The sequence below is a fragment of the Saimiri boliviensis genome, chromosome 2 (assembly GCF_048565385.1).
Source record: "Saimiri boliviensis isolate mSaiBol1 chromosome 2, mSaiBol1.pri, whole genome shotgun sequence".
Lineage (NCBI taxonomy): Eukaryota > Metazoa > Chordata > Mammalia > Primates > Cebidae > Saimiri > Saimiri boliviensis.
In genome coordinates, this window is record NC_133450.1 from 62625758 (window position 1) to 62642558 (window position 16801).

General features: G+C 39.2%; 1 protein-coding gene across 3 annotated transcripts in view; it reads left to right on the forward strand.

The window, feature by feature from the left end:
• The window catches only part of BTBD7 (BTB domain containing 7), a 112890-nt gene that overhangs the window by 84718 nt on the left and 11371 nt on the right, over positions 1-16801 (forward strand). For 2 of the 3 annotated variants that reach the window (XM_074393447.1, XM_010350547.3), the window contains exons 4-8: positions 7-215; positions 2063-2138; positions 6533-6693; positions 11518-11661; positions 13797-13986. In XM_074393447.1, coding sequence (XP_074249548.1) covers positions 7-215; positions 2063-2138; positions 6533-6693; positions 11518-11661; positions 13797-13986 — 780 coding nt within the window. Of the gene's footprint in view, positions 1-6; positions 216-2062; positions 2139-6532; positions 6694-11517; positions 11662-13796; positions 14287-16801 lie in introns of those variants that run through there. The other variant, XM_074393448.1, reaches the window with a different exon arrangement.

The window sequence follows — 16801 nt, forward strand, 5'->3', positions numbered from 1 at the left end:
TTTTAGGCTGTGAGGATATCATTGCTGAGAGCATCTCATTAGATACCTTAATTGCCATCCTCAAGTGGAGCTCTCATCCATATGGCTCTAAATGGGTGCACCGACAAGCTTTACATTTCCTCTGTGAGGAATTTTCCCAGGTCATGACTTCGGATGTTTTTTATGAACTCAGCAAAGACCATCTGCTTACTGCTATCCAGTCTGACTACCTACAGGTAATCATTTAAACACCTCTCAAATTCATTGTCATTCATGTGTACACCAAGAAATCCATCTGTGCTCTATTATTCTTCCACCTAGGGTAGGACAGGGGAAGAGAAATAGGCTGTGATCAAACCACCCAGGACTGCCCTCTTCATAGCTGTACAACAGAAGCCTTCTGTCTCACTGGTTCTTTATGTACACTACTACCATGACTCAACACTGAACAAGCCCAGGTCCCAGCCAAATGCACCAAAAAGAGATTGAGGCAGTAGGCAAGGTCAGAAGCACATCCCAACAGTGATTTTCTTGACTTCTGTTAATGTAGCTTCTCTATAGTGGTTTCTTACTTTTGGTAGAGTATCACATACTTAGATTGTAGACAGTAGCTTCAGCAGCACCAAATAAAATTAATATTTAATTTCTGATCTGCTCAACTGGTTATCAAAACTCAGTGCATGTATTCTTCCAAAGTATGATAGTGTTTTCAACTATTTATGTTTAACCAGAAGTAGTTCTTAGCAAATTCTTGTGTTCTTGACTTAAATGTCAATTTAATTAGGAAATTTAAATTAATAATAGATTTTATATATTACAGAAGTAAATACTTGCAGGCCAAATATATTCAAGCTTAATTTTTTTTTGCATTGGCTGTATGAATGTTATACGAAAAACTGTACAACTGTTTTAATGCTATTGAAGACATAAACCCATTGAGCCACTTCCTATTTCTTTGTATTTGTACTAGAAAATGATAAAAATGCTACTATTTCAGTCAGAAATGCAGTGGAGAGTTAAATAATCCACTCAGCATCTGTGCTTTTCCTTTGTGTGTTGCTTTGATTGCAGTACAGATGTCACACTTGGGCTTGATTTACAAAGATGGAAAATCTTTGTTCATTAACCTGTGTCATTGTCCTGATCAAGACTAGATGCTTTATGTTTGTGTTAGAAGCTGTTAGTTCTCTTAGATTATTGTCTAGGAGCTTTATATTCCTTCTTAGAAAGTAAAGCAAAACAAAACAAAAAACTTGGAGAGCAGCCTAGATTTGCTCTAAGATTTTAAGTAAAACACAAAGAAATGAGGGATACATTATCATTTCACAGATTGCACTTCACCAACCAGTAGAATACCTTGTAGAGATTGTGGTTTCTTCTGCCAAAACAAGTTGACTGACTTGTTTTTCCCGTCCCTCCAGCAGATAGTAGTCACTCTGTGTATACTCTATACTTACACTTTCATTTACTTATCTCTATCTTGTTCCAAAAGAGAATTTAACACAGCTACATAGAAACCACATAGTAAGATAAATTTGAAATAGGAAGTGGGTTGCTTGAGGCCAGAAGTGTGAGACCAGCCTCGGCAACAGGTGAGACCCCATCTCTACAAAAAAATTTTAAAAATTAGCTGGATGTGGTGGCACACACTTGTAGTCCCAGCTGCTCAGAAGGCTTAGGCGGTGAGAATCCCTTGAGCCCAGGAGGTTGAGGCTGTAGGGAGCCATGATGGCACTACTGCACTCCAGCCTGGGCAATAGAGTGCAACCCCGTCTCAAAAGGAAAACCTAAAATGAAAAAATAAAATAAGGGAGCAGATTACAAAAAAAGAAGATAGAAATGAGATTTTAAAATTAGTTGGAGCCAAGAGTGGGGTTACTGGATAAAATATATGTAATGCAGTCTTGTGTATTTCCTGTTGGTGGACCACAGATTTAACACTAAAACTTCAAACAGCCAATGGAAAGAGTGAAACATGTTAAGTTGCATGCTGTATTTACATTATGACCTACGAAAAGTTCTTAATGAAATTAACCACTTATCTAATTTCACTAAAATAAATATAACCCACTTTTTATTATAGGCAAGTGAACAAGATATCCTTAAATATCTGATTAAATGGGGAGAGCATCAGTTGATGAAAAGAATAGCAGATAGAGGTAAGCTCAGAAAATTAGCTTGCACTAGTTACCTTGTATAAATTTTTGGTGGTTCTTATATTCCCAGAAACTTATAGAAATGCATGCCGCACATCAGTCTTGAAAATTGACACTGTTGCTTGGTAAAAATAGAAGTTTTTATGATCAGTAAAATCCTTTAGTAGACAGAGTATAGTTTATTAAACATATCAGAAAGTCTTATTTTGCGGCTTTAAAATAATTTTTATGTTCTTAGGTGCTTAATACATGTTGACTGATTCATGGAAGTATTAGAATGAAAAAGTTCATATAATTTCATATAATGACCAAAGTATTACAAAAGCATAGTGTTGGTAAAAATGTGGAATTAGTGTTGATGGTTGCACAACAATATGAGTATAGAAAGAGGATTGAATTGTATGCTTTAAAGTGTTTTAAATAAATTCTGTTACGTGAATTTTAACCTCAATTTAAAAATACGAGTACAGGCTGACCTGAGGTCAGGAGTTTGAGACCAGCCTGGCCAACATGACAGAACCCCACCTCTACTAAAAATAGAAAAATTAGTGGGAAGTGGTGGCACATGCCTGTACTCCCAACTACCCTGGAAGCTGAGGCATGAGAATCACTTGAGCCTGAAAGGCAGAAGTTGCAGCGAGCCCAGATTGCGCCACTGCACTCCAACTTGAGTGACAGAGCGAGACTTCGTCTCAAAAAAAAAAAAAAAAAAAAAGGCCAGACACGGTGGCTCACGCCTGTAATCCAAACACTTTAGGAGGCCAAGGCAGGTGGATAACCTTAGGTAGGGAATTCAAGACCAGCCTGACAAACATGGAGAAACCCCATCTCTACTGAAAATAAAATTAGCCGGGCATGGTGCCACATGCCTGTAATCCCAGCTACTCTGGAGGCTGAGGCAGGAGAATCACTTGAACTTGGGAAGTGGAGGTTGCAGTGAGCCAAGACTGCTCCAGTTCACTCCAGCCTGGGCAACAAGAGTGAGACTCTGTCTCAAAAAAAGAAAGAAAGTTGTGGAAGGTAAAAGAGAAATAAATAATACTTCTGAATGGCTTCCTAGTGGAGTCACTGCAAAAGAGAAGAAGGAAGCATTATATGTCAAAGACTGGGCTTTCAACTTTAGAAATGTATGATTCTACAGCAGTCTTTTGTTTGTGTCTAGGGTTAGCCCACCCACCTGTCCTCCTTCCCTCAAACATAGTTGACTTCCTTTATATACTGAACCCAAATTTAGAATTTTTAATTAGAAAAATTAAATACAGATTTCCCTTTCCTGTCACCTTTCGATAGCTTTATTTAGATATAATTTACATATCTTAAAGTTCACCAGCTTAAAGTGTTCAAGTCAGTGGATTTTAGTACATTTATAGAATTGTTCTGTTACATTTTTAAATATAAAAAATGTTGTGCTAAACCTGCCTTCAAGCTTTTTATGGTGTTTCTTTAATATGCTACTATCTAAGCTCTAGGAAACAAAAGCAGTCCTTCTATTTTATTTCTCCAAATTTATTTTCTGTGGCTGGCAAAAGCCTTTATCAATTTTCAGATTTGAATTTTTTTTTTATTTTACTGTATTTCGAAGAGCAGCAAAGTTATGGTTTTGTTTTTGTTTTTGTTTTTGTTTTTTGAGATGGAGTCTTACTCTGTCTCGCAGGCTTGAGTACAGTGGTGTGATCCTGGCTCACTGCAACCTCTGCCCGCTGGGTTCAAGCGATTCTCCTGCCTCAGCCTCCCAAGTAGCTGGGACTACAGGCATGTGCCACCACGCCCGGCTAATTTTGGTTTCTTTAGTAGAGACAGGGTTTTGCCATGTTGGCCAGGCTGGTCTTGAACTCCTGACCTCAGGTGATCAGCCTGCCTCAGCCTCCCAAAGTGCTGGGATTACAGGTGTGAGCCACCATGCCTGGTGAGTTATGTGTTTTTTGAAATATGCAAACCATAAAGTTGATTTAGAAAGTTTTTTAAATGCCAGTATACAATCAGTTTTCATTCATAGCTTTTATATTTGTCAACTTACCTAAGTCACCAAAATGTATTTATATCCCCAGAATCAATACTCGTGGTACTTTCACGGTCATTCCTGGACATGCACAGAGTAGCCAAAAGCTTGGTCTCTCAACAAGCACATTCGGCTGAGTTCTAACAAGACAGAGACACTCTACCTTCTTGTTTCAGATCTCCTGCTGTAATCAAGTGTCCTTTCCACAGTCTACCAAGTGCCATATTTTTTATATTTTTATTTTTTTGTGATCTCACTGTTTGAGATGACCACCAGGTGTAGTACTGAAGTGCTGTCTAGTGTTCCTGAGAACAGGAAGGCTGTGGTGTACCTTACAGAGAAAATACATGTATTAGATAAACTTCATTCAAGCCTGAGTTATAGTACTGTTGATCATGAGGTTAGTGTTGATGAAGCAGCCACATACATTAAATAAAGTGTCTTTAAACAGAAACACATAAAACAAAGATCTGTCAGCCATGCATGGTGGCTCATGCCTGTAATCCTAGCACTTTAGGAGGCCAAGGCAGGCGGATCGCCTGAGGTCAGGAGTTCGAGACCGGCTTTGCCAACATGGTGAAACTCCGTCTCTATAAAAAACACAAAAATTAGCCGGGCATGGTGACAGGTACTTTTAATCCCAGCTATTCAGGAGGCTGAGGCAGGAGAATTGCTTGAACCCAGGAGGCGAAGGTTGCAGTAAGCCGAGATCACATCACTGCACTCTACCTTGGGCAACATAACAAGACTTTGTCTTAAAAAAATAAAATAAAATAAAGGTAATTTCCAAACCAGGTTAGAGTGGAAGGTTCTCCTGCAGGGTTAAGAAGGAAATTAAGTAAACTAGGCCATAGCTTTGTTTCAGTCAGTTTTATATGTAAGGATTTTATATATAAGGATTCTGCACTTACCTGTCACATATTGGTGGGTTTCATGTAGGATTTTTATATGAAAACAGGATGCCACTACTTTAAGAAAAACATTTTGAAAAGCAAAATTCCTTAAATAAGTACGAAGCTAAATCATAGATAAGCAAAGGGAGAAAAAGAAAAAAAAAAAAAAAACTCTTTTCTACACAGTTCACAACAGTTTTATTCTGAATTAATCTAGAAAAAACTTAGCTTCTCAGAAACAATCAGTTCTCTCTCTCTTTCTCTCCCTTTCTCTTTCTCTTTTTGTCACACACACACGCGCACGCACACACACACACACACACACACGATTTAAGGAAGATAACAGTTTTCCTACAGAATATTTGAAAAAAAAATCCAGCATTTATATTCATTAATAATAAAGATTTTGGGCCGGGCGCGGTGGCTCAAGCCTGTAATCCCAGCACTTTGGGAGGCCGAGGCGGGTGGATCACGAGGTCAAGAGATCGAGACCATCCCGGTCAACATGGTGAAACCCCGTCTCTACTAAAAATAAAAAAAAATTAGCTGGGCATGGTGGCACGTGCCTGTAATCCCAGCTACTCAGGAGGCTGAGGCAGGAGAATTGCCTGAACCCAGGAGGCGGAGGTTGCGGTGAGCCGAGATTGCGCCATTGCACTCCAGCCTGGGTAACAAAAGCAAAACTCCGTCTCAAAAAAAAAAAAAATAAATAAAAAAAAAAAATAATAATAATAAAGATTTTATTCTGTGTTAATTTTCTTAAGAAAAAAATTACAGGTCCCTAGATTAAAGACATGATTAAAGATTTCCAAAATTAATGTAATTTTTCTTCTCACATCAATATTATAAGCATATATATATTTCAGATTGTCTTTAACTAATGCACCATGAAGAAAACATTCTCTGCTCTGGACAATGGACGTATATTACATGTCAAAGATCAGAGCGTCTACTTTTATGTAGTAACATTCCCATATTGTAGAAATTTGGGAGATTTTCATAAGAATCTTTAAATAAAGAACATTAGGCTTTGCTGCCTCAAACACCAAGTGATTAACATGTTGTTAAATTGCTGTTACACTTATGTAGGCTAATGAGCATACTGATAACCTGCAGTGACCAGAAATAGCATATGCCCTGAAGTGACCTTATAATACTAAAACTGTTAGAAAGCTTTTTAAAAGCCCCTGGTAAAACTAGATTTTAATAGATTGTCATCTTTTCTCTTTGAGTTTGTCTACAGAAAGGAATCCTTTATTCTATACTGTAGAGCAGTGATAAAAGAATGTTACTGTATTGTTGATACCATGCTTTTCCTTTATCCAAGAACATTCCTATTAAACAAACATCTTATGACAGAAAAATAATTGATTTATAACCCTTTTTAAAGCAGAGGCACATAAGTCTATTGAGTGGTCCTGTGAGTGTATGTACTAGAGAACAAAGCAAACCTCTCTTCAGAACATTTGGATTTGGTTGGAAACTTTTCATTTTCTGTCTCGTAGAGCCAAACATACTGAGTGGCACTGCCCATAGTGTGAACAAAAGAGGTGTAAAAAGACGAGACCTGGACATGGAAGAGCTCAGAGAGATCCTTTCTTCTCTCTTACCTTTCGTGCGAATTGAACACATCTTACCTATAAACAGTGAAGTCTTAAGTGATGCAGTAAGTGTTTTTCTCCATGTATTCCTTTCATGAAAAGAAAAATGCCAGGCTTATGTTTTTATTCATTGTAAATAATTTCTCTTACTAACAGAGTATTGTGAAGCTGTAAATTCTATGAGGACAGAGACAGATGTCTATTATGTGCAATGTGTCCCCAGTACAGTTTGTACATAGTACAAATGTCTGTCACATAGTACAGTTCAAATGTTCGTTGAATGAGAGTTGAGTGGGTACATCAGTCTTACTCGTGCAAGAGCATTCTTTCTAGCAGAGTTAATACACTCATTTAAGTGTAGATCAAGTAGACCCTTATTCAAAAAGGAAATGGTAGAAACTGCCTTTGGAGACTCTTCAAGAACAGCAGTGAATCAGAGAGCAGTGGAGTGGAGGGACTGGTTCAATATAAAAAGAATGAATGGACCTGAAAACTATAGAGCTGATCTTGTTACTTTCATAACTTTTTAAACAGTGAGTTTTTTTTTTTTTTTTTAATTAATAGAATTGGCCGGGCACAGTAGCTCACGCTTGTAATCCCAGCACTTTGGGAGGCCAAGGCTGGTGGGTCACCTGAGGTCAGGAGTTTGAGACCAGCCTGGCCAACACAGTGAAACCCCATCTCTACTAAACATACAAAAAGAAGCTGGGCATGGTGGCGGGCACCTGTAATTCCAGCTACTCAGGAGGCTGAGGTGGGAGAATTGCATGAACCTGGAAGATGGAGATTGCAGTGAGCGGAGATTGCACTACTGCACTCCAGCCTGACTCTATCTTTAAAAAAACAAATTGATAGAATTGCTTAAATTCATGGATGGGAAAAATAAACAAAATTAGTTCTTCACCCATTGATTTATAAACTTAATGTAGTGCATAACATCATAATAGTTTTTTAAATGCACAGGAACATTATAAAAGTCATCTGGAAAAAGAACTGATAAGAAATTTTTTAAACTTCTTTTAAAAGGACATAAGGGCCAGGCATGGTGGCTCACGCCTTAATCCCAAAACTTTGGGAGGCTGAGGCGAGCAGATCATGAGGTCAAGAGACCAAGACCATCCTGGCCAACATGGTGAAACACCGTCTCTAATAAAAATACAAAAGTTAGTTAGGTGTGGTGGTGTGTGCCTGTAGTCCCAGCTACTCAGGAGGCTGAGGCAGGAGAATCACCACTCAAGAGGAGGTTGCAGTGAGCCGAGGTTGCTCCTCTGCACTCTAACCTGATGACAGAGCAAGACTCTGTCTCTAAATAAATAAATAAATAAATAAAGACATAAGGGATAACTTCTAAAACATAAAACGTTTTAAATGCTAATATTTTATCAATATGCTAATATTTTATCTGTGATGCTAACATAGGAGACAAAATTGTCAAGAAAAATGTCTTAGTTAATACAAGAATTTAAACAGGATGGGCACGGTGGCTTATGTTTGTAATCCCAGCATTCTAGGAGACCAAAGCGGACAGATCACTTTAGCCCAGGAGTTCAGCATCAGCCTGAGCAACATAGCAAGACCTCATCTCTATAAAAAAATTTTAAACAATTTAGCTGGGTGTGGTGGTGTGTGCCTGTAGTCCCGTCTACTTGGGAGGCTGGGTAGGAGGATCACTTGAGCATGGGAGGTCAAGGCTGCATTGAGCCATAATCAGGCAACAGAGTGAGACTCCGTCTCAAAGAACAAAAAGAAAAAAAAAAAAACAGAAACTATAATAATAAACTATCACAGATCAATGTAGTGCTATATTAACTGATATTAACTGATTACCATAAGACGAAATTCATTGAAAGTTAAACCATTATTTCACTGGCACACAAAATTAATCCTTGTTAGATTGAAAAATTAAATACTAAATTGAAACATGGAAGAACTAGAAGAAAACAATATTGTTTTCAAGAAATATTTATGGGCTACTCTGGGCATACTGCCTGTGGGGTAGCCCTGCTCCATAGGGAGCAGCGATAAAAATAAATAAAATTAAAACTTAGACCAGGCGTAGTGGCTCATGCCTGTAATCCTAGCACTTTGGGAGGCCAAGGCGGTTGGCTCACAAGTTTAGGAGATTGAGACCATCCTGGCTAACACAGTGAAACCCAGTCTGTACAAAATATTAGCCAGATGTGGTGGCATGCGCCTGTAGTTCCGGCTACTCAGGAGGCTGAGGCAGGAGAATCGCTTGAATGTGGGAGACGGAGGTTGCAGTGAGCTGAGACTGCACCACTGTACTCCAGCCTGGGCGATAGAGCAAGACTCTGTCTCAATAATAATAATAATAATAATAATAATAATAATTTATAATAGAAATATTTGTGAACTCTCATTAGAAAAGAAGGTTCAGCCTCACTAATTGCACACACACCCACGAAAGCAAAATAAAATAGTAAGTTATTTTTTCACCTATTAAGGTAGTAGCTATGGTACCACTACACAATGGAATATTTTGCTACCTTGAGCAGCTGTTATAAAGACTATATAATGGCCAGGCGTGGTGGCTTATACCTGTAATCCCAGGACTTTGGGAGGCCGAGGCAGGTGGATCACCTGAGGTCAAGAGTTCAAGACCAGCCTAGCCAACATGGTGAAACCCCATCTCTACTAAAAAATACAAATATTAGCCAGGCATGGTGGTGCACACTATTAATCCCAGCTACTCGGGAGGCTGAGGCATGAGAATCTCTTGAACCCAGAGGCAAGCCACGATTGTGCCACTGCACTCCAGCCTGGGTGACAGAGCAAGACTATCAAAAAAAAAAAAAAAAAGAAGACAAACCAGCCATGGTGGCTCACGCCTGTAATCCCAGCACTTTGGGCGGTGGAGGCAGGTGGATCACCTGAGATCAGGAGTTCAAGACCAGCATGGTCAACATGGTGAAACCCCATCTCTACTAAAAATACAAAAAATTAGCTGGGCATGGTGGCACACACCTACAATCCCAGCTGCTCTGGGGGGCTGAGGCAGGAGAATCGCTTGAACCCAGGAGGTGGAGGTTATGGTGAGCAGAGATTGTGTTATTGTACTCTAGCCTGGGAAACAAAAGTGAAACTCCATCTCAAAAAAAAAAAAAAGGAGAAGAGAAGGATGATATAAAGTATGTATTTTTATGAATTCTCAAATTCATCTATGTAAAAATTCATTTGGAAAAGACTCATCCAGGCTCCTGTAATCCCAACACTTTTGGAGACCAAGGCAGGTGGATTGAGTTCAGGAGTTGGAGACTGACCTGGTCTGCATGGTGAAACCCTGTATCCACCAAAAAATACGAAAATTAGCTAGGCATGGTGGTGTGCACCTGTAGTGCCAGCTACTTGAGAAACTGAGGTGAGCAAATTGCTTGAACCCAGGAGGTGGAGGTTGCAGTGAGCCAAGATCTCGCCACTGCCCTCCAGCCTGGGCAACCGAGTGAGACCTTGTCTCAAAAAAAAAGGAAAGGAAAAGACTGGAAGGAAATATATCAACATTACAGTTGTGATCAGAGTATTGACTTTTTTTTCTTTTCTCTCTTTTCTAAATACTAGGTAATGCTGTATTTTACTAGTTAAAAGTAATTTTAACTAATGCAGCTGTTTATTATATTTAATGAGAGTAATATTGGAGAAACAATTTTTTGGTTTTGTTTAAAACCTGGGACTCAAATCATATTGAACCCTGTATATAGCTTAGAAAAGTATTTTAGAACTTTGGTTAGGAAACACATACCTCTGCCTTTTTTTTTTTTTTTTTTTTTTTTTTTTTTTTTTGAGATGAAGCCTCACTCTCTTGTCTAAGCTGGCGTGGTACATTAGAGTGAGTGACCCAATCTTGGCTCACTGCAACCTCCACCTCCTGGGTTCAAGCAATTCTCCTGCCTCAGCCTCCTGAGTAGCTGGGACTACAGGCGTGTGCCACTATGCCTGGCTAATTTTTTTGTATTTTTTAGTAGAGACGGGGTTTGACTATATTGGCCAGACTGGTCTTGAACTCCTGACCTCAGGTGATCCACCCGCCTCAGCCTCCCAAAGTGCTGGGATTACAGGTGTGAGCCACCATGCCTGGCCTATACCTCTGCTCTTAATTCTGTGCCTAATACAGTCTAAGTCCCCAGTAAAAGTTTGCCAATAATGGCTCTTAACTTTCATGTTCTCTTAGTATGTGCTAAGCACTGTGGCAGGTGCTTTCATCTGTATTACCTTCATTTAATCCTCACACCACCTTAGGAAGTAAAGGTACTTGATGTAGATTCTCCTAGCATCAATCAGGAAACAACAGGGATACCTCATTCAGTTAGTTGTGCACTGCCTTACCTCCAGGGCCATACGGTAACCCTTAAAGTGAGGCCCAGGTAACATAGATGTCCCTGGTCACATGGCTGTTAAATGTGGGAGTTGAAGTTTGAGCTATGTCTGCCTTGCCCCAGAGCCTGTATTGCTAAGCACTGTGCTCGCCTTCCTGTATCCCTGCGCTGTGCATTCAGGCCCATGTCAGTGTTCTTGTTTTGTCTTGGGGAGTTGGGTGGGTACTAAATTTGTTCCTAGATGAGTAAGGAAGAAAGAAAATTGGTTTTCATTAAGAGTTCTGATGTTTATCCAACTTACCACATTTCAATTAATGTGTCTGTTTTTAAAAATACTATTCCTCTATTTAGAGAAAAATGGGAAATTATGATATTTCTATTGCAGAATCTTTTAAATATTATTAAAATGTGAATTTCTAAATTTCACATATATTTCTAAATTTTTATTTAAATGATAAAGTTTGCATATTTTTGTTTACAGTTATAAATATTTTTATCTATCTTAGTAGTATTTGTAGCACTACACAGATTTCTATCTAAAAAAAAATTTTTTTTTAGCTGAAAAGAGGCTTGATTAGTACTCCTCCATCAGATATGCTTCCTACAACAGAAGGTGGGAAGTCAAATGCCTGGTTACGGCAAAAAAATGCTGGCATCTATGTTCGTCCTCGACTCTTCTCTCCCTATGTGGAAGAAGCAAAGGTAATGAAAACCGTTTGAAGATAGTAGACTGCTTTATTACAAACTGTGTGCACAAAGTGGTTTGTTTTAGTGTTATTTAAATATTTCAAAATAACCTGTATTTTCAACAGTAGGGAAAATGAAAGTAAATTCCAGTTTGACTACTCAACAGAATAATTTTCTAAAATGTTTAATTTTAATTAAGCATGTTTTTAAAACTTTGGTTATATTAAAATGTGTTTTATGTTTTTCTCATTTTAGTTGCCTTGCAAATTGTTACCACTTACTGAAAATGGTTGTCTATTTTGTGATCTTGAGGATGGGGGAGATGTTCTGAAAGAAAATTGCCCACATTTTGTCTTTCTTCATAAATTAAAGGAATGCTTCGACCTCTTATAATGTAATTCTGTAATAGCTGACTGTTGGGAATTATGTTTTGTTTTAGAATAAATGCACAAACTAAGAATAAATGTCAGGCCCATTAAGTAAATAGTTGGCATTATGTGTATTGTATGTAACATATAAAGAACTATCCAAGAAAATACAGTAATGTGAAAATGAAACATCTAATTTTTCTCTTTTTTTTTTTTTCATTTTCTTCTTCTTTTTTTTTAAGATGGGGTTTCACCGTGTTGGTCAGGCTGGTCTTGAACTCCCGACCTCAGGTGATCCGCCCATCTTGGCCTCCAAAGTGCTTGGATTACAGGCGTGAGCCACCACACCCGGCCAGAAGCATCTAATTTTTATTAGATGTATTCAACCATAAGAACTTTTGGGGATCCATCCTGGGCAACATGTTAAAACCCCCATCTCTACCAAAAACTAAAAAATTCAGTCAGTTATGGTGGCGTGCACTCTGATTTCTGCTACTCAGAAGGCTGATGTAGGAGGATCACCTGAGCCTGGGAGGCAGAGGTTGTAGTGAGCCATGATTGTGCCACTGCACGCCAGCCTGGGTGACAGAGTAAAACCCTGTCTTCAAAAAAAAAAAAAAAACTTTAAGTAACCTTTTGAGGAGCTGACAGTCTTTGAAAGTAAGAAATCACCATTAAGCTTTCTGAAATAAATTTATCAGATCAAACAGTTTGTATACTCTATACAATCAAGTTGCCTCAAAATGTTTCTCATTTTTAGACCAGATGTGATGGTTCATGCCTGTAATCTCAGCACTTAGGGAGGCTGAAGCAGGAGGATCACTTGAGTCCAGGAGTTCAAGACCAACCTGGGCAACCTATTGATACCCTGTCTCTAATAAAAAAATAAATAATAAATAGCCAGGCATGGTGGTGTGCTCTTGTAGTCCCAGCTACTCAGGAGGCTTGAAGTGGGAAGGTTGCTTGAGCCTGGGAGATCAAGACTGCAGTGAGTGAGCCATGATGCTACCATTCTACTCCAGCCTGGGCAACGTTTTTCTTTTTTCTTCAAAAAAGAAAAATTGGTTTATTTATCAGACTCTTGAGTTGATTATGAATCTTTGGGTTTTTTTGTTTGTTTGTTTTTTAAGATGGAGTTTCGCTCTTGTCACAAAGGCTAGAGTACAGTTGTGAGCTCTTGGCACACTGCAACCTTCTCCCAAGTTCAAGCGATTCTCCTGCCTCAGCCTCCCGAGTAGCTGGGATTACAGGCTCCTGCCACCATATCCAGCTAATTTTTGTATGTTTAGTAGAGACGGGGTTTCACTGTGTTGGCCAGGCTGGTCTTGAATTCCTGATCTCAGGTATCTGCCCACCTCAGCCTCCCAGAGTGCTGGGATTACAGGCGTGAGTCACCACAACCGGCCCTGATTATCAATCTTTAGTATTTTTTATTTTGAGCACTTCGTTGGATTTGTTATTTAGCACATGTATACATTGTTTTCTTTATTATACTATTGTGTGTAATGTAGTTCTGATTAATTTTATATCCTTCTTTCACATTTCAAGTACTTCTAATTAAAAGCAGACTTTTCAAAAGATGGTTATGTCTTTTCAAAGATGCTCCAAAGAGTCTTTAAGTTAAAATGGCAGGGGTACTTTCTTTCACCACTAATACTAACATTTATAAAATAGAAATACATTAATTCCCTTTTTGTTTGATGAAAGTAATAATCTTCCTTCAAATGTGATTTAACACAGAGGAGGGTTGACTGGTTTGTTAATACTGAATGATTATTTCAGTCAGTGCTAGATGAGATGATGGTGGAACAAACAGATCTTGTGCGCTTGCGAATGGTTAGAATGTCCAATGTGCCAGACACACTCTACATGGTCAATAATGCCGTGCCACAGTGTTGTCACATGATCAGCCACCAGCAGATCAGCAGCAACCAGTCAAGCCCTCCTTCAGTTGTGGCCAATGAAATTCCAGGTAAGGCAGTATGTTGGGTGTTTATATTTAAATGAATAATCTTATTATTTTTTGAAATTGCTGATGTTTGAACCCCTCTGTATATGCTAATTATCTCCACATTTCAATACCCATTATGCTTTGTTCTTCTTAAAGAATAAATACTCGGCCGGGCGCGGTGGCTCAGCCTGTAATCCCAGCACTTTGGGAGGCCGAGGCGGGTGGATCACGAGGTCGAGAGATCGAGACCATCCTGGTCAACATAGTGAAACCCCGTCTCTACTAAAAATACAAAAAACTAGCTGGGCGTGGTGGCGCGTGCCTGTAATCCCAGCTACTTAGGAGGCTGAGGCAGGAGAATTGCCTGAGCCCAGGAGGCAGAGGTTGCGGTGAGCCGAGATCACGCCATTGCACTCCAGCCTGGGTAACAAGAGCGAAACTCTGTCTCAAAAAAAAAAAAAAGAATAAATACTTATGGGAGATGGCAGGTTAGGGGAGGGATAGCATTGGGAGAGATACCTAATGTAGATGACGGGTTGATGGGTGCAGCAAACCACCATGGCACAGGTATACCTGTGTAACAAACCTGCATGTTCTGCACATGTATCTCAGAACTTAGAGTATAATTAACAATAAGAAATACTTATAAGCCAAAACTTTTGCTTTATATTTTATTTTATATTACTAAGTATATACAGGTTATCAGTTTACCCTTGAGTTTCTCAGCCTTTGTCTTATTGACATTTGGGGCTGGATTATTCTGTTAATAGAGAGCTGTCCTGTGCTTTGTAGGGTGTTCAGCTGCATCCCTGGCCTTTACTCCCTAAATGCTAGGAGCACATATGTGCATGCACACACACCTTTGTGGAAACCTTTTGGAAACATTTTTATATTTCTAGACATTGCCAGTTGTGCCCTGTGGGACAAAGACACCCATTTTGAGAACCACTGGTTTAGAGAAATTCAGACTTTTTGACCACCATAGGGTATTTCTCAGGTTATAAGACCCTTTGGGAGGGTCATACGCGCTTATTTTACCTTTTAGTCCATGGCCTTCCAAAATGTGATCACTCTGGGTTTCCTAGAGATCCAGTTTCCCAGAGACCCAGTTTCCCAAGTTCTGCTCTGTGAAGTTTACTGTAGCACAGGTTTGTATGTTGTATGACTTTAGGGGAATTGGCCATCAATCAGGGTATAACTGTCATGTCCAAAAACGTTTAAGCATTAGTTAATGTTGACTTCAACCAAAGAAAAAAAAGCAACAGACCGAAAAAACCAACAGTGATCTGGTGGTCAGAAACTTGTAGCACTTGCTAATTGCCGTTGCAAGATTCAAAATCAGCAAACTATAGCAGTGGAACTAGCACTTATTTATTTCTGCTTATAAATGTCTATTATAATTAAAGATGAATGAAAGACAGTGACAGAACTTTTAAGTGAATATTTTATTCTAGAGCTAATGACTTTCTTCACTTGTTACCTTATCAAATTTGGCCACTAGTTGAAATACACATTAGTTGACAACATGAAATATTTCTTTAGCTGATTTATGCAGATTTTGAAGCTTTGCTAATTATCACGGCTTTTTAGGCTTGAGTTAATGCAGTTGAATATCAGCATAATTTAGAACTCGGTCTCAAAAGTCTAGACAGTCTCAAGTATGCTCAGAAAGATAAGACTTGTCTCTCTGTTGTTTGGCTAATGAGGTATGGCCCTATTCTGGTATCATCCTGGGTTCTTCTCACTTCCTTGCCCACCACATTCATGAAAGGATAGCTATCTTGTTCCAGAGGATTAGGGGGCTCATATCCTGGCTCTGTTACTTTGTATGACTTTGGACAAGGTATTAATATTTTCTTTCCCAAACATTAATTTCCTCATCCATGAATTGGGGCTAATACCTTCTTTCTAGAGTTGTGAGGATTTAATGAAGCACTGCAAATAATATGCAGAGGAGTTTGCCTGGCTTAGAGAAAGCACTCAGTAAACGCTAGTCCCTTTTATCCCTAAAAAACAATAATCACTGCTCTAGTCAGTTTCTCTCATAAATATTTATAGACTCCATCCCCTCTCCAACCCTACAGCTACAGCCCTAGTTCAGGTTTGTAAACAGTGTTCCTGCCTCTTATCTTACTCAAAATTCTGTTCTTTACACCAGTGGTCGGCCAACATACTTTTTCGAGAAGGGGCCAGATGATAAATACTTTGGTTTCTGTATGCCATACAGTCTCTGTTCTATCTATCTACCCAACTCCCATACAACAGCCATAGACAGTACCTAAATGAATGGATACAGTTACATTCCAGTAAAACTTTATTTACAAAGGCAGACAGCAAGCTTGACTTAGCCTACCAGCCACAGCATGCCTGCCCATTTTACACCAGCATCAGAGTGCACTTGTTCACAGCTCTGATCCTGTCATCCTCCTGCACAAGTCACTGCCTGTTCTGCACAGGATACAATTTAAATTCTTTATCCATGATCTGCCAGTAGCCATCTTTCTGCCTTCTCTCTTCACACTCCTCCTGCTTATAGCTCTGAACCCTAAGTTCTGCTGGCCATGCCAACCACTTCTGCCAGGCTCTCTCTTACTGCATGTTTTACACATACCCAGTCCTTCTGCTCAGAAAGCTTTTCTTTTCCCCTGTCTGGTTTCCCTTCATTCTTCAAGAATCTGCTCTGTGTACACCTTGAAGCCTTTCTTGTCTGCCCTCACTCTGGCTAGGTGCCCTTCCTCCCAGTCCTTCAGTTCTCTCCATGAGCATTTATGACCCTATATTGTATTGTTTACTTCCGGTTTAGTTTATATCATCAAGCCAGAACCTTTTGAGGAGA